General features: G+C 44.8%; 1 protein-coding gene across 1 annotated transcript in view; it reads right to left on the reverse strand.

Moving 5' to 3' along the window:
* Positions 1-25,401, reverse strand: part of YTHDF2 (YTH N6-methyladenosine RNA binding protein F2) — a 34,727-nt gene extending 9,326 nt beyond the window's left edge. The window contains exons 1-4 of the mRNA XM_065526399.1: positions 25,194-25,401; positions 24,664-24,688; positions 24,009-24,088; positions 18,030-19,613 (exon numbers count right to left, since the gene is read on the reverse strand). Of these exons, the coding sequence (XP_065382471.1) occupies positions 18,030-19,613; positions 24,009-24,088; positions 24,664-24,688; positions 25,194-25,220 (1,716 nt within the window). The 5' untranslated portion in view covers positions 25,221-25,401. The remainder of the gene's footprint in view (positions 1-18,029; positions 19,614-24,008; positions 24,089-24,663; positions 24,689-25,193) is intronic.
* Between the last annotated feature and the right edge of the window lie 491 nt (positions 25,402-25,892).

The following is a 25,892-nucleotide window of genomic DNA, read 5'->3' on the forward strand; positions in this document are numbered from 1 at the left end:
ACGCGGTGGCTCACGCCTGTAATCCTAACACTTTGGGAGGCCGAGACGGGCAGATCACGAGGTCAAGAGATCGAGACCATCCTGGCCAACATGGTGAAACCCCATCTCTGCTAAAAATACAAAAATTAGCCAGGCATGGTGGCGCGCACCTGTAGCCCCAGCTACTCGGGAGCCTGAGGCAGGAGAATTGCTTGAATCCAGGAAGTGGAGGCTGCAGTGAGCCGAGATCATGCCACTGCACTCCAGCGTGCCCACAGAGTGAGACTCCGTCTCAAAAAAAAACAATATATACACACACACACACACACACACACACACACTCATGCACGATATAATGACATTTCAGTCAATGACGGATCAGTAAGACTACAATGGAGCTGAGAAATTCCCATCACCTAGCAATGTCGAAGCCACTCTAAGGATGTAGCACAAAACATTACTCACTTGTTTGTGGTAATGCTACTGTAAACAAACCTACTGCACTGCAAGTCGTATAAAACTATAGCACGTAAAATTATGTATAATAAATAATACTTAATAACAAACTCGGCCAAGTGTGGTGGCTCACACCTGTAATTCCACCACTTTGGGAGGCCAAGGCAGGTGGATCACCTGAGGTCAGGAGTTTGAGACCAGCCTGGCCAGCATGGTGAAACCACGTCTCTACAATAAGTACAAAAATCAGCTGGGTGTAGTGGCACTGCCTGTAGTCCCAGCTACTTGGGAGGCTGATGCAGGAGAATTCGCTTGAACCTGGGAGGTGGAGGCTGCAGTAAGCCAAGATCACACCACTGCACTCCAGCCTGGGCGACAGAGCAAGACTCCATCTCACAAAAAAAAAACCTATGTTATTGGCATATATATTTACTATATAACTATACTTTTAATCATTGTTTTAGAATGTACTACTTATTAAAAGGCTAATTGTAAAATAGCCTCTGACAGGTCCTTCAGGAGGTATTCCAGAAGAAGGCACTATTATCATAGGAGATGACAGCTGTGTATTACTGCTTCTGAAGACTTTCCAATGGAACAAGATGTGGCGGTCAAGACAGTGATATTGATGATCCCGAGGCTGTGTAGGTCTACGCTAATGTGTTTGCCATAGTTTTTAAAAAGACGTTAAAAAGGTAACTTTTTCTTTTTCTCTTTTTTTTAAAAGTCTTGCTCTGTTGCCCACGCTGGAGCACAGTGGCACAATCTCAGCTCACTGCAACCTCCGCCTCCCGGGTTCAAGCAATTCTCATGTCTCAGCCTCCCCTGTAGCTGGGATTACAGGTGTACACCAACACGCCCCGCTAGGTTTTGTATTTTTAGTAGAGATGGTGTTTCACCATGTTGGCCAGGCCAGTCTCCAACTCCTGGCCTCAAGTAAGCCACCCACCTCAGCCTCCCAAAGTGCTGGGATTATAGGCATGCACCACCGTACCCAGTCCCCTTTTATATCCTTTAAACTGTATTTTAATGTACATTTTCTGTGTTTAGATACACAAATACTTATCATTGTGTTACAACTGCCTATACTATTCAGTACAGTAACATGCTGTACAGGTTGGTAGCCCAGGAGCAATAGACTATACCATATAGCCTAAGTGTGTCGTAGGCTCTACCATCTAGGTTTCCGTAAGTACACAATGTTTGCAGGACAAAATCACCGGACAATGCATTTCTCGGAACATATCCCCATCGCTAAGAGATGCATGATTGTATATCTAGTCTTCCTATTAACCCAATTAGGTATTTTCCCTAAGTTTTAAAGATATTTAGGCTCAGATGATTTTCCTTGTTCAGTATTCATGACAGTGGCAGATATGAAACCAACTCTTCCTCCAGAGCCCTGGGCCTTTCCAGTACCTATACATTTATTAGCAAGACCACAACATCCGTAATTCAGGCTCTACCAGTATCAACTTTATATATGCAAATTTAAAATACAAGAGAATCACCTGTAGAGCCGATAAAATGCAGATTCCAAGGCCTTACCTCCAAAGATGCTCATTCAGTAGGTAAAGGAGAACAAGAATCTCAAAGTAAGAACTCTCAGAGGGTACTTTTTGTACTAACTGAAAAACTTCTCTTCAATCATTTCTAATCCTACAAGAAATACCTAGGGAGCTTACTAAATAAAATTTCTAATTTAGTTAAGTTTGTAAGTAGAACCCAGGTTATCAATATATTTTTTAAACTTTCAAGGTGACTCAAAAGTTGTTTTAAATCCATTACCATTTTTTGGAATTTATACACTGAAGCTCTCACATCCAGGTCCAGCGTACTTCCCTCTCCTCACCACTGTGCAGGCCCACAAACTCAACTAAAGTAACTTTTGCCATAATGTTGAATTAGTCAAGAACTTATCTGGGCTCTAATTCTAGCTCTGCCACCAAAGTGAGGTAACCTGGCAGTTCATGTATAACATGACAATGGGGTAGACTAAAACAGTCCTACTTACAATAACCTGTCGCTGTGCATTATCCAGAATCGTTTACACTCTTCCTTATTCCTGCTGCCTGTAATTGGCAGCAACTTTCACACCCTTCAGCAAATGGTCATGGAGGTCATATAGAATAGATCTAATTCACTCCATTTTGATACTTGTGATGGGAAAATTAAAACTGAGTGCTTAAATATTTATGTTTCAACTAATTACGTTCTCTTTATATGTCCACAAAGAGGTGACTGGCTACAGGCATTAGCAGATACTAAAACACAGTTAGCAATTTCATTATTATTATTTTTTTGGAGACAGGGTCTCACTCTGTTGCCCACACTAGGGTGCATGGTACGATTCTGGTTCACTGCAGCCTCAATCTCCTGGGCTCAGGTGATCCTTCCACCTCAGCCTCCCAGGCAGCTAGGACCACAGGTGCTAATTTCTTTTTATTATTTGCTGCCCATGCTGGTCTCCAACTCCTAGGTTCAAGTGATTTACACCTGTAAACCACCCTTCCCAGCCAATTAGCAATTTTAAATAAGTATGAAGATATAGCATGACCTAAAAACAGAAAGAGCCTTGTGGTAAAACAAATCCCAGTTCTACTTCCTAGGCAGTGATCTAGTTTTTCCTTATTGAATCTCAGGTCTCTACCTGTCAGATGAAGAGTCTTCACTCTTTTACAGCATTATTACAAGAGATTGAGGATATATGACAAGTGCCTTATAGATATCCAGCAAATGCCTAAATATGTGTAAATATTATACCTAAAGCACTAAGAAAAAGAGGATGAAATGAACACTATACACAAGATGATTATAACTGTATAAACTAATTACACAGGTAAAGAAAAGAGGCCGGGCGCGGTGGCTCAAGCCTGTAATCCCAGCACTTTGGGAGGCCAAGACGGGCGGATCACGAGGTCAGATCGAGACCATCCTGGCTAACACGGTGAAACCCCGTCTCTACTAAAAAAATACAAAAAACTAGCCGGGCGAGGTGGCGGGCGCCTGTAGTCCCAGCTACTCGGGAGGCTGAGGCAGGAGAATGGCCTAAACCCGGGAGGCGGAGCTTGCAGTGAGCTGAGATCCGGCCACTGCACCCCAGCCTGGGCGACAGAGCGAGATTCTGTCTCAAAAAAAAAAAAAAAAAAAGAAAAGAAAAGAAAAGAAAAGAAAAAACGCCAAGATAGTTTTGTTGTAGTACAGGAATTATGGGTGATTTCTTTCATTTTCTACACTTTTTATAGCTATTCTTCTATACTTGGTCTCACACTGTCAATTAGTACTTTAATACATGCTGCCCTAGAATGTTTCATTTGATACACTGTAATTCCTTGATATCTTTTCCCAATGGCAAACTGGAGTTAAATCAGTTCAACAAAGGACTATCTGTTTATTCGGCAAGGGATGAAAAGCATTAGGGTACTACTTACTGGGCCCAGGAACTAGAATTTGGTCCACGAGGTGGCAGCAGCATGCATATTTAAACTGTTACCTGCTTTGTGTAGGAGAAAGAAGCAACAATCGGAGCTACCACTTTTTCCTTGCTCATGTGCAGACTTACAGGATTTCAATGATGAATGTAAAAAAGCAGAAGAGAACACGTTTGCCCTAATTCAAAGAACAGACCTTTTTTTTCTCCTCTACATAAAACTCCTAAGGAACTACAAGAACAGTCCTTCATCATGCTGTCCTTTAAAGGCAGGCAGGCAAAGTCAATGCCGTAAGCCTTCCCTATCTCCCTCCTGGGTAACTCTTCCTCGTCCCTCCAAACTTGCGCCCAGACTAAATAACCCAACATCTTTAGAAGAGATGCTGAACTTGCTGAATCCTCACCCTACTTCTCTCATCTCAAAACAGATCCCTCTACCTCATCTTCCATGCATCATTCCCATTTTTAAAAATTCATTGTCAGGCCGGGCACGGTGGCTCACGCCTGTAATCCCAGCACTTTGGGAGGCCAAGGCGGGTGGATCATGAGGTCAGGAGATCGAGACCATCCTGGCTAACACGGTGAAACCCTGTCTCTACTAAAAATGCAAAAAGTTAGCCGGGCATGGCGGTGGGTGCCTGTAGTCCCAGCTACTTGGGAGACTGAGGCAGGAGAATGGCGTGAACCTGGGAGGTGGAGCTTGCAGTGAGCCGAGATCACGCCACTGCACTCTAGCCAGGGCGACTGAGCGAGACTCCGTCTCAAAAAAAAAAAAAAAAAAAAAAAAATTCATTGTCGTCTAGTGTTTCAAATTATGCTTCATAGGAGAGATGCTTCAGGTATCTTCTGGGAGAAAGCAAGCTGAACATGTAGAAATCGTTCATGAGGTTCCAAGAAAAGTTTCGTTTGGAGGGAAAAAAAGAATTCCAAAACTAAAAATGTTATGGGGGTAATCTTTACTTCTGTAGGTAAGCAGAATGCACTGCCAACTAGCCCTTGTCCCACAAATGTTTAAGCATGGAAAAATAGCAGTCCTCCCTGGATTAATCTTTAGCCACATCAAAATCAGAATGCTGCCATTCTTCATATTCAACTCTGTATTTCAGACATTTTTATATAGTCTAATTTACCAAAACAGTCCATACTAGGCAAACAAAAGAGCTTTATAATAGCTTGTTAAGGCTTGGAACACAGAGGTTGAAAGATACTGATTCTGCGAGTACAAAGAGGTTGGAAAGATAAAGAAACATGCAGAGTCTTTTGAATGAAGTATGGAGATCAAAACTTTCTAACAGCAAAGCAGCTTTTTATTCAACAGACATCACTGGCATCTGCAATCATCTGTTACCTCTCTGTAGCCTCTGAGTAAGTATACTCTACCCTACTGCTTGAAGTTCCATACAGGCTGTGTATCCTGTATCTGAAATTTTTGGGATAAGAAATGCTTTAGATTTCAGATTTTTTGAATATTCGTAGATACATACTGGTCGAGTATCCCTAATCTGAAAATCCAAAATAGGAAATGCTCCAATGAACATTTTCTTCAGTGTCATGTGTGCACTCAGTTTCAGACTTCGGGGCATTTCAGATTTTCAAATTAGGAATACTCAACCTGAATAGCCCATTCCTTGTTCTCCTTCTAAAAACTCAAGACTATTCTCTCTCAACCTCTTTCACTTGCTCCCTCTTTATCTTTCAAATTTTGTTATTTCTGGGGCATTTCTTCCATAGTCCTTTTCTCTCACTAGTGTTGGCTCTAGAACCACACTGCAGAATTAGAACACTAGCTCTACTTTCATATCTCATGTCCCTTTGCAAAGTTATTTACTCTTTTCTGTGTTTTAATGTCTTCATCAGTAAAACTGAGCTAGTTATATCTACCTCACAAGAATATAAGAATTAAATGAACATACATTTAAGTACATATTCAAAACAACTATATGCTAGACACTGTACAGAGTTAACTGTCATTCTTATTACGAGAATCTTTGAGAAGTCATAAACTTCCATGCCTTTACCTATCCTGAGGGTTGAAAATTCAAATTCCTGTCAACAATCTCTGAGCTCCAGATTCCCAACTGCCTACTATCACCTTGCTGCTGCTACTATCACAGGCACCTGAAACTATTTCCAAAAGCCAATACATCCCCAAATCCTAACCCTAAACTGCTGCTCCTCTCTAGTTTTTGAAAAACTGGTCAGCAAATATGTCTACCACATTCTTCACACCCAGTTTCCCATTCCCACTGTCCTGGTTCAGGCCCTCATCATCTTTTCTTCCCCCAGAATACTGTAAAAGTATCTCATTTAGTCTCTGAGCCATCTCCCACATACTTTTTTTTTTTTGAGACGGAGTCTCACTCTGTCACCCAGGCTGGAATGCAGTGTTGCAATCTCAGCTCACTGTAACCTCTGCCTCCCAGGTTCAAGTGATTCTCATCCGTCAGTTTCCCGAGTAGTTGGGACTACAGGCACACACCACCACTCTCGGCTAATTTTTTTTTTTTGAGATGAAGTTTTGCTCTTATTGCCAGGCTGGAGTGCAGTGGCGCGATCTCGGCTCATTGCAACGACCGCCTTCTGGTTTCAAGTGATTCTCCCGCCCCAGCCTCCAGATTACAGGCACCTGCCACCACGCCCTGCTAATTTTTGTATTTTTTAGTAGAGATGGGGTTTCACCATGTTGGCCAGCCTGGTCTTGAACTCCTGACCTCATGATCTGCCCGCCTCAGCCTCCCAAAGTGCTGGGATTACAGGCGTGAGCCACCGCGCCCAGCCAATTTTTTTTTTTTTTTTTTTTGAGACAGAGTCTCGCTCTTTCGCCCAGGCTGGAGTGCAGTGGTGTGATCGCAGCTCTCCGCAAGCTCCGCCTCCCAGATTCACGCCATTCTCCTGCCTCAGCCTGCCGAGTAGCTGGGACTACAGGCACCAACCACCACGCCTCACTAATTTTTTTGTATTTTCAGTAGAGACGGTGTTTTGCCATGTTGGCCAGGCTGGTATCAAACTCATGGCCTCAAATGACCTGTCAACCTTGGCCTCCCAAAGTGTTGGAATTAGAGGCGTGAGCCACCACACCAAGCATAATAGATGTTTCGATAAGTTGTTTACTTAAGTTTCCATTTCTCTATAAATACAGGATATTGCCTCCCAGGTTGGTATGGAGATTAAAGTAAAGCTACGAAAGTTCCTAGCATGGTGCCTAACAAGGTCAGTGCTTGGTAAATATTTCATACTTCCCATCCTCCAAACTGTTTTTCCCTAATTAACTACCCTCCCTTACAACTAAACTACAACACAGGTAAAGAATAAAATCCAGGGCCGGGCGCGGTGGCTCAAGCCTGTAATCCCAGCACTTTGGGAGGCCAAGATGGGCGGATCACGAGGTCAGGAGATCGAGACCATCCTGGTGAACACGGTGAAACCCCGTCTCTACTAAAAAGTACAAAAAAACTAGCCGGGCGAGGTGGCGGGCGCCTGTAGTCCCAGCTACTTGGGAGGCTGAGGCAGGAGAATGGCGTAAACCTGGGAGGCAGAGCTTGCAGTGAGCTGAGATCCGGCCACTGCACTCCAGCCTGGGTGACAGAGCGAGACTCCGTCTCAAAAAAAAAAAAAAAAAGAATAAAATCCAGACTGGGCGTGGTGGCTCACGCCTGTAATCCCAGCACTTTGAGAGGCCGCATCACCTGAGGTCAGGAGTTCAAGACCAGCCTGGCCAACATGGTGAAACCCCATCTCTACAAAAATGGAAAATCAGCCAGGCATGATGGCAGGTGCCTGTGAGAATTACTTGAACTTGGGAGGCGGAGGTTGCAGTGAGCCGGTATTGCACCACTGCACTTCAGCCTGATGAGCAAGACTGTCTCTAAATAAAAATAAAAATAAATAATAAATAAAATAAAAGCCTAGGCTGAGCATGGTGGCTCACGCCTGTAATCACAGCACTTTGGGAGGCCGAGGCAGGCAGATCACCTGAGGTCAGGAGTTTGAGACCAGCCCGGCCAACATGGTAAATCCCCATCTCTACTAAAAATACAAAAATTAGCCGGGCGTGGTGGCAGGTGCCTGTAGTCCCAGCTACTTGGGAGGCTGAGACAAGAGAATCACTTGAACCCACAAGGCAGAGGTTGCAGTGAGTTGAGATCACGCCACTGCACTGTATTCCAGCCTGGGCAACAAGCGAGACTCCGTCTCAAAAACAGCAACAAAAAAAAGAAACACCACAGCTGATTTCAGATTACCAATGTGTTATCAGTGTGCAACAGCATATTATATATTGATACAACAGCTGTAAATAACCTCAAGAGTAATGAATTTGAATATTATCTTCTAATACAATGGTAATTATAATGTAATTTAACGTACAGAAAAGTATTCTTGAAAGCTAAACAGCTGGCTCCAACTAGCCAGCTCCAACACATCGCTGGAGAGACTTGTGTTAAAGACGAGCTGTAAGACTTTGGATAAACAACCTCTGAGTCTCTTCCTTTATCTGAAATATGAGAATTATAGTGTTAGACAAGATAACTAAGCTTCTGCGTGTACTATGTGCCAAGCACTATGCTGCCATCTGAGTGCTTATCATTCTATTATTACTTATTGGGCATGGTTCCAATGTTATTGCCTCCATGAATTCTTAATTTCCTCAAAGTAATTAATCACTTCTCCAGAATGCCAAAAATTTATTCATTCCTCTATTACAGTTCTTATCCCATATTGTATCCATTTTGTTGTCCTCCTAAAACCCTCTGCTTCTAAGGTAAACATGGTACCTTGTTTCTCTGTTCCATCCTAGCAATTAACACAAACGTTTGCTGAAAGATAGATACAGAGGGCATGGTTCAAAGATCCAAATTCAATGTTATCTATTCTCTTCTAGTCCTCCTTTAAGGAGGCTGCAGAAAGAGGCATTTTATCTATTCACAAAGCAAGGAAGGTGATGAGTAATACAAATAAAATTTCCTTAATCCTTTTGGCAGATAGACAAGTATATTTATCTGCAAGCAAAAATAGACATAGATGGCCTTAGGATTTTACAAAAAATGCTCGTGTTTGTCTCCTGGTTTAAAACAGGATGCCCACTCACTAGATCTGAAGACGCAATAAAACAGTGGCGGGGTGGTAAGATGCCAAATGGGAGCCAACAGTATCACATGGTTATTTACTTCCTAAGGATTTAATATTATTTATAGCTCAAGTGAGGATGTTTTCATCTTTTATATCACAGAAACATGATTTTTTTTTGAGACAGAGTCTCCCTCTGTCACTCAGGCTGGAGTGCAGTGGTAAAATCTCTGCTCACTGCAATCTCCACCTCCTGGCATGAGCCACTGCACCCGGCCAAAACTTGCATTTTTAAATGCTGAAAATTGAGCCAAAGTAATCACTTCAAATATTTCTCAAAAAAAAAAAAGAAAAAAAGACTGAATGCATAAACAAAAGGGTCAGAAGAAAGATGGCTATAAGGAAAACAAACATCCTTGTAAAGAGAAACTTTTCATGCACATCCGCCAACATCAAAAGAAAACCTGGATAAAAACAAGGCCAGACAGTGTGGCTCATGCTTATAATCCCAACACTTTGGGAGGCCAGAGCAGGAGGATCACTTGAGTTTTCAGACCACCCTGGGTAACCTTGTCTCTACCACCAAAAAATAAATAAATAAGAGTCCAGTGTGTATTCTGGATGTCAAAACAACACTACATACAACTATTACATACCAATTTTAAATTTTTTTTAAAGGGAAACACTTCTCCCAAATAATCACTCTTAAATTTCATCATCACTCCTAAATTTCTTTCTTTTTTTGAGACGGACTTTCACTCTTGTCGCCCAGGCTGGAGTGTAATGGCACAATCTTGGCTCACTGTAACCTCCCCGTCCTGGGTTCAAGTGATTCTCCTGCCTCAGCCTCCCAAGTAGCTGGGATTACAAGCGTGCACCACCATGCCCAGCTAATTTTTGTATTTTTAGTAGACACAGGGTTTCACCATGTTGGCCAGGCTGGTCTCGAACTCCTGACCTCAGGTGATCAGCCCGCCTCAGCCTCCCAAAGTGCTGGGATTACAGGTGTGAACTACCTTGCCCGGCCTCTTTTTTTGTTTTTTGTTTTGTTTTGTTTTTTGCCTGGCCTCTTTTTTTGTTTTTTGTTTTGTTTTGTTTTTTTGAGACAGTCTCGCTCTGTCATCAAGGCTGGAATGCAGTGGCACGATCTCAGCTCACTGCAACCTCCATCTCCCGCGTTCAAGCGATTCTCATACCTCAGCCTCCTAAGTAGCTGGGATTACAGACATGAGCCACCGCGCCTGGCTAATTTTTGTATTTTTTGGAGAGATGGGGTTTCACCATGTTGCCCAGGCTGGTCTTGAACTCCCAGGCTCAAGTGATGTGTTCACCTCGGCCTCCCAAAATGGTGGGATTACAGGCATGAGTCACTCCATCCAGCCTCTAAATTTCTTTAATAAGCCTTTTAGTACAGTTTAGGAAACAACTTTTCATTAATATGTACATAGTAAATGTATTAAAAAACTACTCATATACCCAATCTGTACCAAAATTCACTGAGAATGCACCAATCCCTTCTGTCATCCACAGCTTTCTGGCCTCAAGTCCATTCTTACTTATTTTACGTGTAACAAAGATTTAGGTCAGAAACTGTGAAACAAACAATAACCTTCCTAAAAAGATCTGTTTCATGGGATCAATTCATCTTCACAAACCTGAAATGTTATATTGAGTCAGCTAATCCTCTTTAATACCTTGGTTTCTCTAGTCCAGACTACCCTATGTATGAATCCCCTCTACAACATCCCTAGTTTAGTTTCTATAACATATCTCTTTTAGTTTCTACCTGAAATTCTCTTGTGATTAAGAACTTCGGGCCGGGTGCGGTGGCTCAAGCCTGTAATCCCAGCACTTCGGGAGGCCAAGGCGGGTGGATCACGAGGTCAGGAGATCGAGATCATCCTGGCTAACATGGTGAAACCCCGTCTCTACTAAAAATACAAAAAGCTAGCTGGGCGTGGTGGCGGGCGCCTGTAGTCCCAGCTACTCGGAGGCTGAGGCGGGAGAATGGCGTGAACCTGGGAGGTGGAGCTTGCAGCGAGCCAAGATCACGCCACTGCACTCCAGCCTGGGCGACACAGCAGAATCCGTCTCAAAAAAAAAAAAAAAAAAAAAAAGAACTTCGTTTTTAGCAAGTTTTCCATTTACAAAAGTATTTCTCCCCATAACTTCTATCCATTGGTTCTAGCTTTGTCTTTTTTTTTTTTTTTTTTGGGACAGAGTCTCGCTCTGTCGCCCAGGCTGGAGTGCAGTGGCCGGATCTCAGCTCACTGCAAGCTCCGCCTCCCGGGTTTAGCCATTCTCCTGCCTCAGCCTCCCGAGTAGCTGGCACTACAGGCGCCCGCCACTTCGCCCGGCTAGTTTTTTTGTATTTTTTTTTTAGTAGAGACGGGGTTTCACCGTGTTAGCCAGGATGGTCTCGATCTCCTGACCTCGTGATTCGCCCGTCTCGGCCTCCCAAAGTGCTGGGATTACAGGCTTGAGCCACCGCGCCCGGCTTTTTTTTTTTTTTTTGAGACAGAGTCTCGCTCTGTCACCCAGGCTGGAGTGCAGTGGTGCGATGTAGGCTCACTGTAAGCTCCGCCTCCTGGGTTCACGCCATTCTCCTGCCTCAGCCTCCTGAGTAGCTGGACTACAGGCGCCTGCCACCACGCCCGGCTATTTTTTTTGTATTTTTAGTAGAGATGGGGTTTCACCATGTTGGGCAGGCTAGTCTCGAACCCTTGACTTTGTGATCTGCCTGGCTTGGTCTCCCAAAGTGCTGGGATTACAGGCGTGAGTCACCATGCCGGACCTAGCTTTGTCTTTTGACATGAATAATCTAGTCTCAAAAAAATTTGGGCTGGGCGCGGTGGCTGGAGGCCAAGCCAGGCAGATCACAAAGTCAAGGATTCGAGACCAGCCTGCCCAACATGGTGAAACCCCGTCTCTACTAAAAATACTTAACCGGGGATGGAGGCAGCCGCCTGTACTCCTAGCTACTCCGCAGGGCTGAGGCAGGAAAATCGCTTGAACCTGGGAGGCGGAGGTTGCAGTGAGCCGAGATCACACGATTACACTCCAGCCTGGGCAACAAAAGTGAAACTCTATCTCAAAAAAAAAAAAAAAAATTCAATAGCACAAAAGGGTATATAGTCAATCTGGTCCCATTTAATACCAATGACTTTTTTTTTTTTAGACTAAAATTCAAACTGTTGCCACCACAATCACATTTTCTCTGTATCTCAACTCTCCCCTCACTCTCCACTTACTCTGTAGTTATTCAGAAAAATCATTTACCCAAGTACCCAATTAAGTCTATTTTTTTTCTATTTCATTAATTTTTGTCTCCCAGGGCTCCATCATCCATTGAGTCTAACAAGATGCTGGACTTTAAAAGAATTAGTCCTTTGTCCTCTCTACTTGACTGCTTCCCTTATTCTTGACTGCTTCCCTTATTTTTACTTGTAGTTAAAGGGCTAGACACAAGACAAAAATTAAACCAATTATTTTATGAAATTTCTTTTTAAAAAAATTCACTCATTCAGGAAGTTAACTCTCCTTTCTCCCAGACTATTCCAAAGTTGAGTCAAAAGAGAAAGGCGGCTGGGTGCAGTGGCTCACTGCCTGTAATCCCAGCACTTTGGGAGGCCAAGAAGAGTGGATGGCTTGAGGTCAAGAGTTCCAGACAAGCCTGGCCAACATGGTGAAACCCCGTCTCTACTAAAAATACAAAAATTAGCTAGGTGTGGTGGCACCTGCCTATAGTCCCAACTACTTGGGAAGCTCAGGCACAAGAATCGCTTGAACCTGGGAAGGTGAAGGTTGTAGTGGGCTGAGATCACATCACTGCACTCCAGCCTGGGCAACAGAGCGAGACCCCATCTCAAAGGAAAAAAAAAAGAAACGCTCTCAACCACTGCCTTCTTCTAGATAACAGTTGCACAATGATTCCCTCAACTTTTCAGGAAAAAGATTTATCTAGCAATATATATAAAACTTAGCCAAGACCACAAAGCATTTACCCCTTTACTAAGAATTTCTGGTAATAGTGGTAAAATACTATTTTTAAAATCCATATACCTTTGACACATCTAACTACTAAGGAACAAATATAAATATTTATACAAAAGGATGTAAAGTGTAGTGTTATTTTAATTAGAAAAAATATATTAAAATAGATTGTTGACATATTCAATAATTAGGGACCGGTAAATTATAGTAAGTCTGACAATACTACGAAGCCAACAAAACTGATGTCATAGAGGAATACTTAACTAGGGAAAGGTTCTAAATAAATGCAGAAAGGTTTCACAACAGTATCTGTAGCATTAAACAAGGTAAACCACACCTAAAACACAGTATATTGCTGTTTAAAAAAATAAAAGTCACATCTATCAAACATGTCACTAAAATTTGCTCTAAGTTTCAAGGCTGACAGATCCAATGCTTGAAGGTTCTATGTTACTCAATTAGATCATGCAGAACAAGTCAGTAATACTACTAGGCAAAAATGGCTGTGGCTCTGCTTCAGCATGTTCTGCCAAGATACTGCCCAATCATGGAACTGTAGAACAGCTGTGACATCATCTTCAGGATGAAGTTTAAGTACTTCCCTACTTCTTTATGGGGTTACCACCCATTTGGCATGAAAGCTTTTGCAATCTCATAAATACTACAAAGATACACACACAAACACTTCACCTAAGGGAGTCCACCGTCTCAACGAGCTATGAGCCCCATTCTCATAAAATCTGCTTATTCTTTAAAGCCTAATAAAGATTGTAAGAACAGTTTACAATCAGTTATGTAAAGATGTTAAGGAAAATAGTAACCAACAGAAAAGTAAGGCAGTACTAACTAAAATGGTAACTGGGCTTAGAAGCATCTTCCTGAAATCCCAGCAGTTTTTTTTTTTTTTTTTTTTTCGAGACAGAGTCTCGCTCTGACACCCAGGCTGGAGTGCAGTGGCACAATCTCAGCTCACTGAAAGCTCCACCTACCGGGTTCACGCCATTCTCCTGCCTCAGCCACCCAAGTAGCTGGGACTACAGACGCCTGCCACCACGCCCGGCTAATTTTTTGTATTTTTTGTAGAGACGCGGTTTCACCATGTTAGCCAGGACGGTCTCAATCTCCTGACCTTGTGATCCATCTGCCTCGGCCTCCCAAAGTGCTGGGATGACAGGCGTGTGCCACCACGCCTAGCCAATCCCAGCAGTTCTTACAAGAGAGTAAACTAAAAAGTAACCTGACACAAGTATAACTGAAGCCTTTATTTGGTGGTTTGTTCACCAGCTGAGAACTAGGATACAGGCTTATCAAGAGTCTTTATGGAATGGGTTTTTTTAATTTTTTGATTTGAGACGGAGTTTTGCTCTTTCACCAGGCTGGAGTGCAGTGGCTCAATCTCAGCTCACTGCAACCTGTGCCTTCCTGGTTCAAGCAATTCTCCTGTCTCAGCCTCCCGAGTAGCTGGGATTACAGGCACCCGCCACTACGCCCAGCTAATCTTTGTATTTTTAGTAGACACAGGGTTTCACCACGTTGACCAGGCTGGTCTCAATCTCCTGACCTCATGATCCGCCCACCTCAGCCTCTCAAAGTGCTAGGATTACAGGCATGAGCCACCGCACCCGGCTAATGGTTCAAAGCCACTGCACTCCAGCCTGGGCAAGAGTGAGACTCCATCTCAAAAAAAAAAAAAAAAAAACCATTAGTTAGCTTACCAAAGACCCTAAATTCTGTTTATTATTGCATTCATTCTATGAAAACATTAAAAGGCTGGTCAATTCCAACATAGGAATCTTACACCTACATATCAGGTTCAATTATCATTAACTGAACCACTCTAGCAAATGTAATCAAAATACATACTTGATTAAAAGCTGAATTTTTTTTTTTTTTGAGATGGAGTTTCACTCTTGTTGCCCAGGCTGGAGTGCAATGGCATGATCTCTGCTCACTGCAACCTCAGCCTCCCAGGTCAAGCGATTCTCCTACCTCAGCCTCCCAAGTAGCTGGGATTACAGGCATGCACCACCATGCCCGGCTAATTTTTTTGTGTTTTTAGTAGAGACGGGGTTTCACCACGCTGTCCAGGCTGGTCTCGAACTCCTGATCTCAGGTGATCCGCCTACCTCGGCCTCCCAAAGTGCTGGGATTACAGGCGTGAGCCACAGCGCCTGGCCAAAAGCTAAATTAACAAAACTCAAATTTGCGACTGGTTCAGACAGTCTCCCTCTGTCGCCCAGACTGGAGTGCAGTGGCGTGATCTCACCTCACCGCAACCCCTGCCTCCCGGGTTCAAGAAATTATCCTGCCTCAGACTCCCAAGCAGTTGGGATCACAGGTGCCCAAAACCACACCCAGCTATTTTTTTTATTTTTTTAGTATTTTTTTTTTGGTTTTTTGAGACAAAGTCTCGCTCTGTCACCCAGGCTGGAGTACACTGGCATGATCTCAGCTCACTGCAAGCTCCGCCTCCCGGGTTCACGCCATTTTCTCACCTCAGCCTCCCAAGTAGCTGGGACTACAGGGGCACATCACCACGCCCGGCTAATTTTTTATATTTTCAGTAGAGACGGGGTTTCACCGTGTTAGCCGGGGTGGTCTTGATCTCCTGACCTCGTGATCTGCCCACCTCGGCCTCCCAAAGTGCTGGGATTACAGATGTGAGCCACCGCGCCCAGCCCTTTTTTAGCATTTTTAGTAGAGACGGGATTTCACCATGCTGGCCTCAAACTGCTGACCTCAAGTGATCCGCCCGCCTCTACCTACCAATGTGCTGGGATTACAGGCAAGAGCCACCCACGCCCAGCCTGCTACTCCATGTGTAAACCCGTATTTCTTCATCTGACCCCAGCAATGCAAAATTGAAAAGAAAATGAACCCGAATTTCTCCACACATACAAGTCTATCTTAACAACTATGCTGTGCATTAAATTCATCATTTCCTTCCTGCTTTTAATCACAAGATGTAGGACAGAATTTTATTAGAAAGACTAATAAGATAGTACACATTTCAAGTGGATAAACGAAGCACCTAGATGCCCCTCACACATTTATAAATCTGCTATGCCTAAAAGATCATGGCCTCCTTACTTGTCCCTCTAGAATCAGGAGCCTGATGACCACTTTAGAGCCCTTCAGATGTCTAGCAAAAAGCACCAATAAACTACTTTTTCTATAAAATACTGTAAATTTTATTTATTTTTGAGACAGAGTCTTGCTCTGTTGCCCTGGCTGGAGTGCAGTGATGCAATCATGGCTCACTACAGCCTCAAACTCCTGGGCTCAAGTGATCCTCCTTCCTCAGCCTCCAGAGTAGCTAGAACAGGTGTGTGCCACCATGCCCAGCTAATTTTTTTTTTTTTTTTAGAGATGGGGTCTTACTACACTGCCCAGGCTAGTCTTAAACTCCTGGGCCCAAGCAATCCTCCTGCCTCGGCCTCCCAAAGTGTTGGGATTGCAAGCATGAGCCACCACACCAGGCCAAAATATGGTAGTTTTTTTGGGGGGGCGGTGGGGAGATGGAGTTTAGCTCTTGTTTCCCAGGCTAGAGCACAATCTCGGCTCACCGCAACCTCTGCCTTTGGGGTTCAAGTGATTCTCCTATCTCAGCCTCCCAAGTAGCTGGGATTATAGGCATGTGCCACCATGCCTGGCTAATTCTGTACTTTTAATAGAGATGAGGTTTCTCCATGTTGGTCAGGCTGGTCTTGACCTCAGGTGATCTGCCCACCTTAGCCTCCCAAAGTGCTGGGATTACAGGCGTGAGCCACTATGCCCGGACTAATAGTTCAACTATTAAATTGTGGGGAAGAGAGGAGTCACTGACAAGTATAACTCCATTTCTTATTAATCTGTACACATTGGAAGGTAAAATAGCAACTAACCCTACTTTAACTATATACCTCCAAGAAGATTGTACCGACGAGCCATTCTTCCACTGCTAAAAGGAGTAAGTTCTCATAGAGCCGCCTAACAATGCCTCAGATCCTAGATCACATATAAGATCCCTACGAGTTCTTAACAAATTTAAGGAAAACAATGTTTGTTAGACTTTATTTTATATTTGAGATTCATCAGCTCAGGATTCTCTCAACCATTAATATATATATCTTCAAAGAAAAATTTCTCCTTGCCCATAATCTTTTCACCTATTTTAGGCCAGCTGCAGTGGCTCACACCTGTAATCCCAGCACTTTGGGAAGAGGCAGGGGCAGATCACTTGAGCTCAGGAGTTCAAGAACAGCCTGGGCAACATGGTAAAACCCAGCTCTACAAAAAATATGAAAAACTAGCCGGGCATGGTGGTGCATGCCTGTGATCCCAGCTACTCATGAGGCTGAGATGGGAGGATCACTTGAGCCCAGAAAGTGGAGGCTGGAGTGGGCCAAAATCATGCCACTGCACTCCAGCCTGGGCAACAGAGTGAGACCCTATCAAAAAAAAATGTAAGTATAAATCCCAGATAATATATGACTATCTGCTCCAACCAGTTTTGTCATCCTTTTATAATGCTAAAGTTTACATTCACTCAATATTCACAAACGCTACCAACTCTTTCAAATTCAACTCTAGTTTGAATCCATTCCTCATCATTCTGCCCAAGATTCCCACTTGTTACAGAGGAATCAGAAAGTGACTCTTTTACACCGCCAATTGTCACAGGGAAGACAGAAGTGATTTCAAGAGTTGGTGACGATATATTGACTCTTGAAAATAACCACAAAACCCCAGCGAAGCCAAGTTAACCCAACAGAGGAATTTCGATTTTTCTCTTCCATATTATAGCCTTAATCTTCTGCTTTAATTTCTATGGTTTTATCACTTCCATTACCCCTCTGCATCTCTTTTGACTCATTATTCACCTCTTTCTGCATTGTGTACTGTTTCTGCTTTCCTTTCAAAGTTCATGTTTCTGTCCTCTACTAATGTTCTCACATACCTTCACATTAGGGTTCAAGTATCAGAACCAATTATACTTCTATAAAGTCTTGAACTGTTAAGTGATACTGTATTCATTTACAGAGTTTTTAATAATGGTTCACTATATATAATACTTCTGTTCTAATTCCTCCTTCCCTAAAAATCTTAAGAATGTTAAGTGAGTTACCTTTTTAACACTTTCTTCTTCCTCTTGGCGTTTCTCATAGTGTGAGAAGTCATCAAAAATGGAAGTGGTGTGCTTGTAGCTGGCTATAATTTTCAACACCTGCTTAGCTTTTTCCAGAGGCACTTCCTGAGTGTCCCTAGAGTTGGTCACTGGTTTGTTCTCGTTGTTCTCTAGGCGAATGTGTCGCAGTTGGCTATTGGGAACGTCCTTCACAAAAATCCACCTGACATCAAAACGACCCTTCCATTTGTCCTGGGACCACACACCTGCACATGTGTTGTAGTCCACAGCAGATTTCATTTCTGCAACGCCACAGAAGTGTCCACTGCCGTTGACACTGAAAAGTAAGTAAACGGGGCCTTTCCCGTTCATGGAACGATAAGCAGCATCCAGTCTCTTGTTACCATGCTCTGTGCTGCACCAAATATTATACTTAATGGAACGGTGAATATCGTCCTCAGAGTAGCTCTTAATGATGAAAACCCGGCCATGTTTCAGATTCCAGTCAAAATCTTTGGGGTTATAGTTATTAATGGACCGAAGCTTCTCCAACACTGGGTGGGGTTCTGAAGGAGTAGATCCAGAACCAGCCTGAGACTGTCCTACTCCATTACCATCCACCCCATTATGACCGAACCCACTGCCACGGTTCCGAGGTGCTACCCAGCGGGTTGGCTGAGCTGCCTGTTGCTGGACTGAAAGCTGGGCAGGCTGTGGTGGAGGTGGAGGCAATGGCTGTGTCTGTTGCCCTACTGATGCCTGAGCCACTGGTGGGCTATTGTTAGCCTGCTGACCTACAGGCTGAGGAGACCCCTGGGTTGGCTGACCTATATTCTGAACCAAAGCCTGTGAGGGGGCTTTTGCAACGGGACCCTTGTTATCCCAAGTTCCAATATCCATGTTATGCTTTATCGGGGGTGGCGGAAGACTTGACCCTGCAATGCCATTCTTCGTCTTCAGTTTAGGTTGCTGTTTTGCAGGCTTGCTAGCAATATCAGCCCAAGATGCTGGTTTTGGAGGAGCAATGGTAGCTGGAGGCAAACTATTGGAAGCCACGATGTTACTAGTAATGGACCCACTACCAACAGCAGAACCTACAACTTTTGGAACATTGCTTGCAACTTCTGTGCTACCCAACTTCAGTGCTGCCATCCCTTGGTCTATAGTATTCATGCCAGGAGCCTTATTGAGGGTCTCATTGGCAAAAGCTGACTGTCCATCAATCATGGCTCCACCTAAGGAGCTAGGTGCATAAGCATAATTGCTACTATATCCAGAGCTCTGAGTAGACTGTCCCTGAGAACTGTTATTTCCCCATGCTGAGAAGTCAATCCCACTGGGAAAGAAATTAAAACCATGTTGACCAAGAAATGGAGTGCTACCTAGGGCTCCTGGTTGCCCAAACATTGCATCTGGTAGGAAGTGGGGCTCTCCGTTGCTCAATTGTCCATAAGAAGTTAAGTAGGGCATGGCTGTGTCACCCCCAGTAGACCAAGCAGCTTCACCCAAAGAATAGGAGAAGCCAATGGAGGGACTGTAGTAACTGGGTAAGTAGGAATCTGACATGGCAGTATATGCATTATTCTGTGGAAGAAAAAAAAAAGGCAAATCAAAACACAAAGAATTATTATCAGGCTCTTTCCTCCCCCCACCTAGCTACACAATTCAAATATACTATAAAAAGGAGTGTACGGGCTGGGCATGGTGGCTCACACCTGTAATCCCTACACTTTGGGAGGCAGAGGCGGGCAGATCACCTGAGGTCAGGAGTTCAAGACCAACCTGGCCAACGTGACGAAACCCTGTCTACTTGGGAGGCCTGAGGCAGGAGAATCACTTGAACCCGGGAGGCGGAGGTTGCAGTGAGCTGAGATTGCACCACTGCACTCCAGCCTGTGGGCAACAAGGGTGAAACTCCATCTCAAAAAAAAAAGTGTGTGCAGCACATCAGATGATTTCCTATAAACACAAGGGCATTTTTTATATCATAAGAAATTCTGGTGTAGTAATTGAAACATTTAAACATTTAAAGTTAAGCTGATACAGTGAATATGGGCCTTAGCTTTAGCACTACAACTAAGAGAAAACTTAGCATTTCACAAACTAAGTCCTGAATATTGAGGTAATCCTTTTAGCAACTACCTACGCGAACCAGGTAATAATAAAATAGTAACAAAAAGAAATGGAAATGTCAAGTTCTAGCCCAAATGTCTATAGTCATTTCTCAATCATAAACCCAAAAGCAAGATTCACTACCAGTTTATAGTGCTAGCCTCTTGGCAAACTATCTGGGAATATCAACAGATTCCACTACTTAGTTATAACCTGAAAAGGAAATGCACAGTGGTTTCCGGAGGATGTAAAATGAGAAAAATGGCTGGGTGCAGTGGCTCCCGCCTGTAATTCCAGAACTTTGGGAGACAGAGAGGAGTGGATGACTTGAGGTCAGTTCGAGACCAGCCTGGCCATCATGACAAAACCCAGTCTCTACTAAAAATACAAAAAATTAGCCAGGCATGGTGGCACACACTTATAGTCCCAGCTACTCAGGAGGCTGAGGCAGTAGAATCTCTTGAATCCAGGAGGCAGAGGTTGCAGTGAGCCCAGATGGCACCACTGCACTCCAGCCTGGGCAACAGAGCCAGACTGTCTAAAAAATAAATAAATAAAAACAGGCCGGGTACGGTGGCTTACGCCTCTAATTCCAGCACTCTGGGAGGCTGAGGTGGGCAAATCACTTGAGGCCAGGAGTTGGAGACCAGCCTGGCCAACATGATGAAACCCCGTCTCTACTAAAAATACAAAAATTAGCCGGGCATGGCAGCACCCGCCTGTAATCCCAGCTACTCGGGAGGCTAAGGTGGGAGAATTGCTTGAACCCAGGAGATGGAGGTTGCAGTGAGCCAGAATGCACCACTGCACTGCAGCCTGGGCGACAGAGCAAGACTCCGTCTCAAAAAATAAATAAATACAAACATACATACATACATACATACATACATAAATACATAAAAACAAAAGTGAAGTCTTTTCACACATACCCTTTTCACATTTAAAAGTTCTCACAAAGGTAAGGTTAAAAATTTTAGGTCAGGCGTGGTGGCTCACACCTGTAATCCCAGCACTTTGGGAGGCCAAGGCAGGCGGATGATGAGGTCAGGAGATCAAGACCATCCTGGCTAACATGGTGAAACCCCGTCTCTACTAAAAATACAAAAAATTAGCCGGGCATGGTGACGTGTGCCTGTAGTCCCAGCTACTCGGGAGGTTGAGGCAGGAGAATGGCGTGAACCCAGGAGGCGGAGCTTGCAATGAGCTGAGACCGTGCCACTGCACTCCAGCCTGGGCGACAGAGCAAGACTCCGCCTCAAAAAAAAAAAAAATATTTTTAACAGACCCAAATCCATGTGTGTAAGAAATTCAGCCTATAATCAATGGATTAAACTTGAAGTATTATTCCAAAATAGGGTAATGAAAAGTTGGCAAAAAAGTAGATGACTTACTCTAGACAATAAACTAGATTCTCAGGTTACCCTTCCTCATCTACTCATCTAAGATTATTATATTATTACCCAAATTTTTTTTTTTTTTTTTTTTTTTTGAGACGGAGTCTCGCTCTGTCACCCAGGCTGGAGTGCTGTGGCCGGATCTCAGCTCACTGCAAGCTCCGCCTCCCGGGTTCACGCCATTTTCCTGCCTCAGCCTCCTGAGTAGCTGGGACTACAGGCGCCCGCCACCTCACCCGGCTAGTTTTTTTGTATTTTTTAGCAGAGACAGGGTTTCACCGTGTTAGCCAGGATGGTCTCGATCTCCTGACCTCGTGATCCGCCCGTCTCGGCCTCCCAAAGTGCTGGGATTACAGGCTTGAGCCACCGCGCCCAGCCAATTACCCAAATTTTTTTAAACAAAGACATTTAAGCTTTGGCTTACCTGAGAAAGAAAAATCAAATGCACTTAATATCATAGGTTATGCCAACATACAGTTGAATGTCTACACCTGAACTGGCAGGCTCCCACATGCTCAAGCTCAAAAATCTGAATTACACAATGTTTTACAAGAACTACCTAGAATTATGTTTCTAAATGCCCCCACTCTCCCTGTTATAATGATTATGTAAGCAAACTACTTCAATAGCAGGAACCTATTAATAGTTCATTCCTCTACTTCCTTCCCTACTTTTCCTGATTAACTGGTTGTGTTTTGTGAAAACTTTTTTCCAATCACTTGCTCAAGTGGTTTCTATACTTTTAACGTTAAAAATTTTACACAGGGATTCTACAAGTTTTATGTGATAATCAGATCCATATATGCGCATGCAATTATTCAGGACTACTAACTGTATTTCATACAGCATATCTTCAGAACTTATAAACTTCTTGACCTTTTAGGGCATTTTGGAAGACATATTGCCAATTTTCCTTTTGGCCTATTAATCTGGGGACTTATATTAGTTACAACTATGTAACTATGTCTTTGGGATCAGAGATAATAACACAAAAGAACTGCTGAATCAAACAAGTTTCTACATGCACAGGTCATATTAGTATTTGAATCTACATACAACTTTACACTAAAAGATTACACCGCAAAAACCTCCAACATTACTGATCTTCGTTTGTGCTAAACAGTATTTTAACTTTCACTCCATTTTATAAATCCTATACCTCCCCCTTCAGTGAAAAATAAAGTTAGTCTCCACAGATGTAGATGTAGCTCAACTCAAAAATTTCCTGACTCAGCCGAGCATGGTGGCGTACACCTGTAATCCCAACACTTCTGAGAGGTCAAGGAGGGCGGACCTCTTGAGCTTAGGAATTCAAGACCACTTTGGGCAACATAGTGAAACCCCCGTCTCTACAAAAAACACAAAAAATTAGCCGGCCATGGTGGTCCCAGCTACTTGGGAGGCGGGCAAGATCACCTGGTAGGCTGAGGTTGCAGTGAGCCGAGATTGCACCACTGCACTCCAGCCTGGGTGACAAGAGTAACACTACGTCTCAAAAAAAATTTTTTTCCTAACTCCAAAATAGTTCTGATAATCTAAGAACCCATAAACTAGAGAAAAGAAAGAGATCCAGTCCTCCAGCACTGAATGAAGTTCAGGTGACTATTTTTTAGAGAACAGGTCTTGTTCTGTCACCCAGGCTGGAGTGCAGTGGCTTTTCACAGGTATGATCGTAGATAGCTCGCTGCAGCTTCAAACTTCTGGGCTCAAGAGATCTTCCCGCCTCCAGGTGATTTTATATTAGAACTTTCCCTATCACACTAATCCAAAGTTTTCTGGGGTGAAAATTCAGAATATTTAACACTTGCAAGAATTCCTAAATTCTGCACTGCTACTACATTCTTGGTAAGGAGGAAGATAATTATTCATGCATATGTTACTGCCAGTAATCAGTATTACGTTCTCAATACAGTATGTTTGCTGACATTACAGAGATGGGAATCTCAACAGCCTCGGACATTTTCAGTAACTGTTCTGTAACACATTAATAGGTATAAAGGAGGTGAACCCTCAGAGCATGAGATTTCCTGATAGAGGGCAGAGAAAAAATACAGGTATTAAGAAAGTGAATCCTCGGCTAGGCGTGGTGGCTTACGCCTGTAATCCCAGCAGTTTGGGAGGCCAGGCAGGTGGATCACCTGAGGTCAGGAGTTCAAGACCAACATGAAACCCCATCTCTACTTAAAAAAAAAAAACAAAAAAACAGGAAAACTAGCTGGGAGCGGTGGTGCACACCTGTAACCCCAGCTACTCAGGAGGCTGAGACAGGAGAATCGCTTGAACCCGAGAAGCGGAGGTTGGAGTGAGCCAAGATTGTGCCACTACACCCCAGCGTGGGCTACAGAGCGAGACTCAGTCTCGAAAAAGAAAAAAGAAAGTCAATCCTCAGAAAATGGGATGTATTGGTAGAAGGCAGAAAAAGAATATACTACATTCACCCTTCGATCAGATATGTAAATAGTTAACTACTCACGGGCCTTGCCTGTGGACTCAAGTAAGGTTCAAAATCATCATCGTTTAATCCGTCCTTTTGATGTACAGATCCATTTTGTACTAAAGAAAAAAAAACTCAATTAGGAGTGTCCGAATCCTATAATCTTCCTCTCAAATTAGTCCATATATGCTAACTAAAGAAAAACCTTACTAGTTAACAAAGCATGTAAGATTGAACTTCAAAAGGGTAAGAGATGAGAGTGAATGCTGAAGCGATAGTCGCCAGTGAAAATGTCCCCCTCCACCCAGAGCAAGTTGATCTAAAAAGGTCATTTTATTGGCTCCTCTGGATTTCCAATCCCTCCCGCTTCCCCTCCCCCATCACATGAGAGTACTTCCAGAGAGTGATCCACGAGGATGAAAAACAAAGGCCTTTTAAGACCTACAGGAAACTAAGGACCTGGAGCGTTTCAAAACCCAATCCACCCCCAACCTTAATGAATTACTCCTTGTTAGCGAAAAAGCTGTTCGCCAGCTGCAAGAACACACCGAAAGGGTCAAATACTTCAGTGTGCGGCACCTGCGAACTAAGCGGCTTCCGAAAGGTCCTCCGCCCGGGGCGCTTCCCGGAGACCCCGCCCCCACCGCCCCGCGTCCCCCTCCCGGCCCAGGGCCACCGGCGGAGCGGGGCTTACCTTTGTTTCCTTGACCTTTTGGTCTCTGCAGGGGAAGGAAACGTCGCCGAGCAGCAAGTTGTCCAAAGGAGAAATGGAAAAGGAAGAACAAATTAAGGCAGGGCCCGAAGGGAGAATAAAGGAGCAGGCCCGAGGGGAGGCGTCAGGAATGGTAGTGAGGAAGAGGCTGAAAATGGGAGGCGGGGGAGAGCGCCAGGCCCGCGGGGCAGGGAAGAAAACGCGGCAGACGCGCCAGCTGCAACGCGAGGAACCCAGGGCTTTAAGGAAGGGGAAGGAAACAAGGAAGGAAAACGAGGCCCGCTTAGAGAAGGGAACGCGGCGCGGCCCGGCCCGTGGGCTCCAAGGCCCGAGGAGAAGCGGGAAGAGCAGGCTAAGGGCGAGGCGCCGGGCGCGGCCGGCCTGAGAGGCCCGAAACCCGGCCCGCGAGAGGCGCCGCCTCGGCTCGGCCTGCCCGGGGGCGGCTGGCCCGGGCCTAGTCGGGCTCCTTCTCGCCTCACACAATGGCCGAGGCATGCGGGCCGGGCCTGTACCTGCTCCAAGAGGCTGCTGGCCGACATGGCTCTCGGATCCTCGCGGGCGGCGACGGCGGCGAACTCTCCTCAGCGCGGCGGCGGTGGCAGATGAGCCCCGGCTGCGGGAGCAGGCGGCGGCTTTTGTCCCTGACACTCGGGGGCCTCGGCGGACGCAGCGGAGACACAGCGCGCGGCTCAGGCTCCGGCTCCGACTCGGCGACGCTCTAGCCCAAGAGCTCAACGCCCGTCTCTATGCTTTTACGCGCGCGCCCGCCCCTCACCGCCGAAAGCAGAGCGCCGAACAGCGGAGGCGGACGGCGCGCGCGGCGCGAGCGCTGACTCTCACATTCACTCACCCACGCGGAAGGGGCCTGGCGCGAAGCACCCCGGGAAGGGAGAGGCCGGCCGCGGCGCCCTCTGGCGGATTGGAGGAGCGGAAGCTGTGCTCACGGCCTCCCCGCCCCCACCGCCCCGGGATTAAGGCCTAGGGGGTTGGGGACGACCAGGGTCGCACCACGAGGTTTTTGACTAACACCTGGAAAGACTAGCTTTGGCTTCAGAAAAACGACAAAAGCCGGTTTCTCAGTGAGGGAGGGGCCTCCAAAGCCCGCGAGACCTTAAAATGAACCTGCCTCCCAGCTGCAAGTGATACCCCACCCCCATCTGGGAGATAACCCGACCCCTGGGGAGTCACACCGCCCTCAGGGAAACTTCTTG

The sequence above is a fragment of the Macaca fascicularis genome, chromosome 1, assembly GCF_037993035.2.
Source record: "Macaca fascicularis isolate 582-1 chromosome 1, T2T-MFA8v1.1".
NCBI lineage: Eukaryota > Metazoa > Chordata > Mammalia > Primates > Cercopithecidae > Macaca > Macaca fascicularis.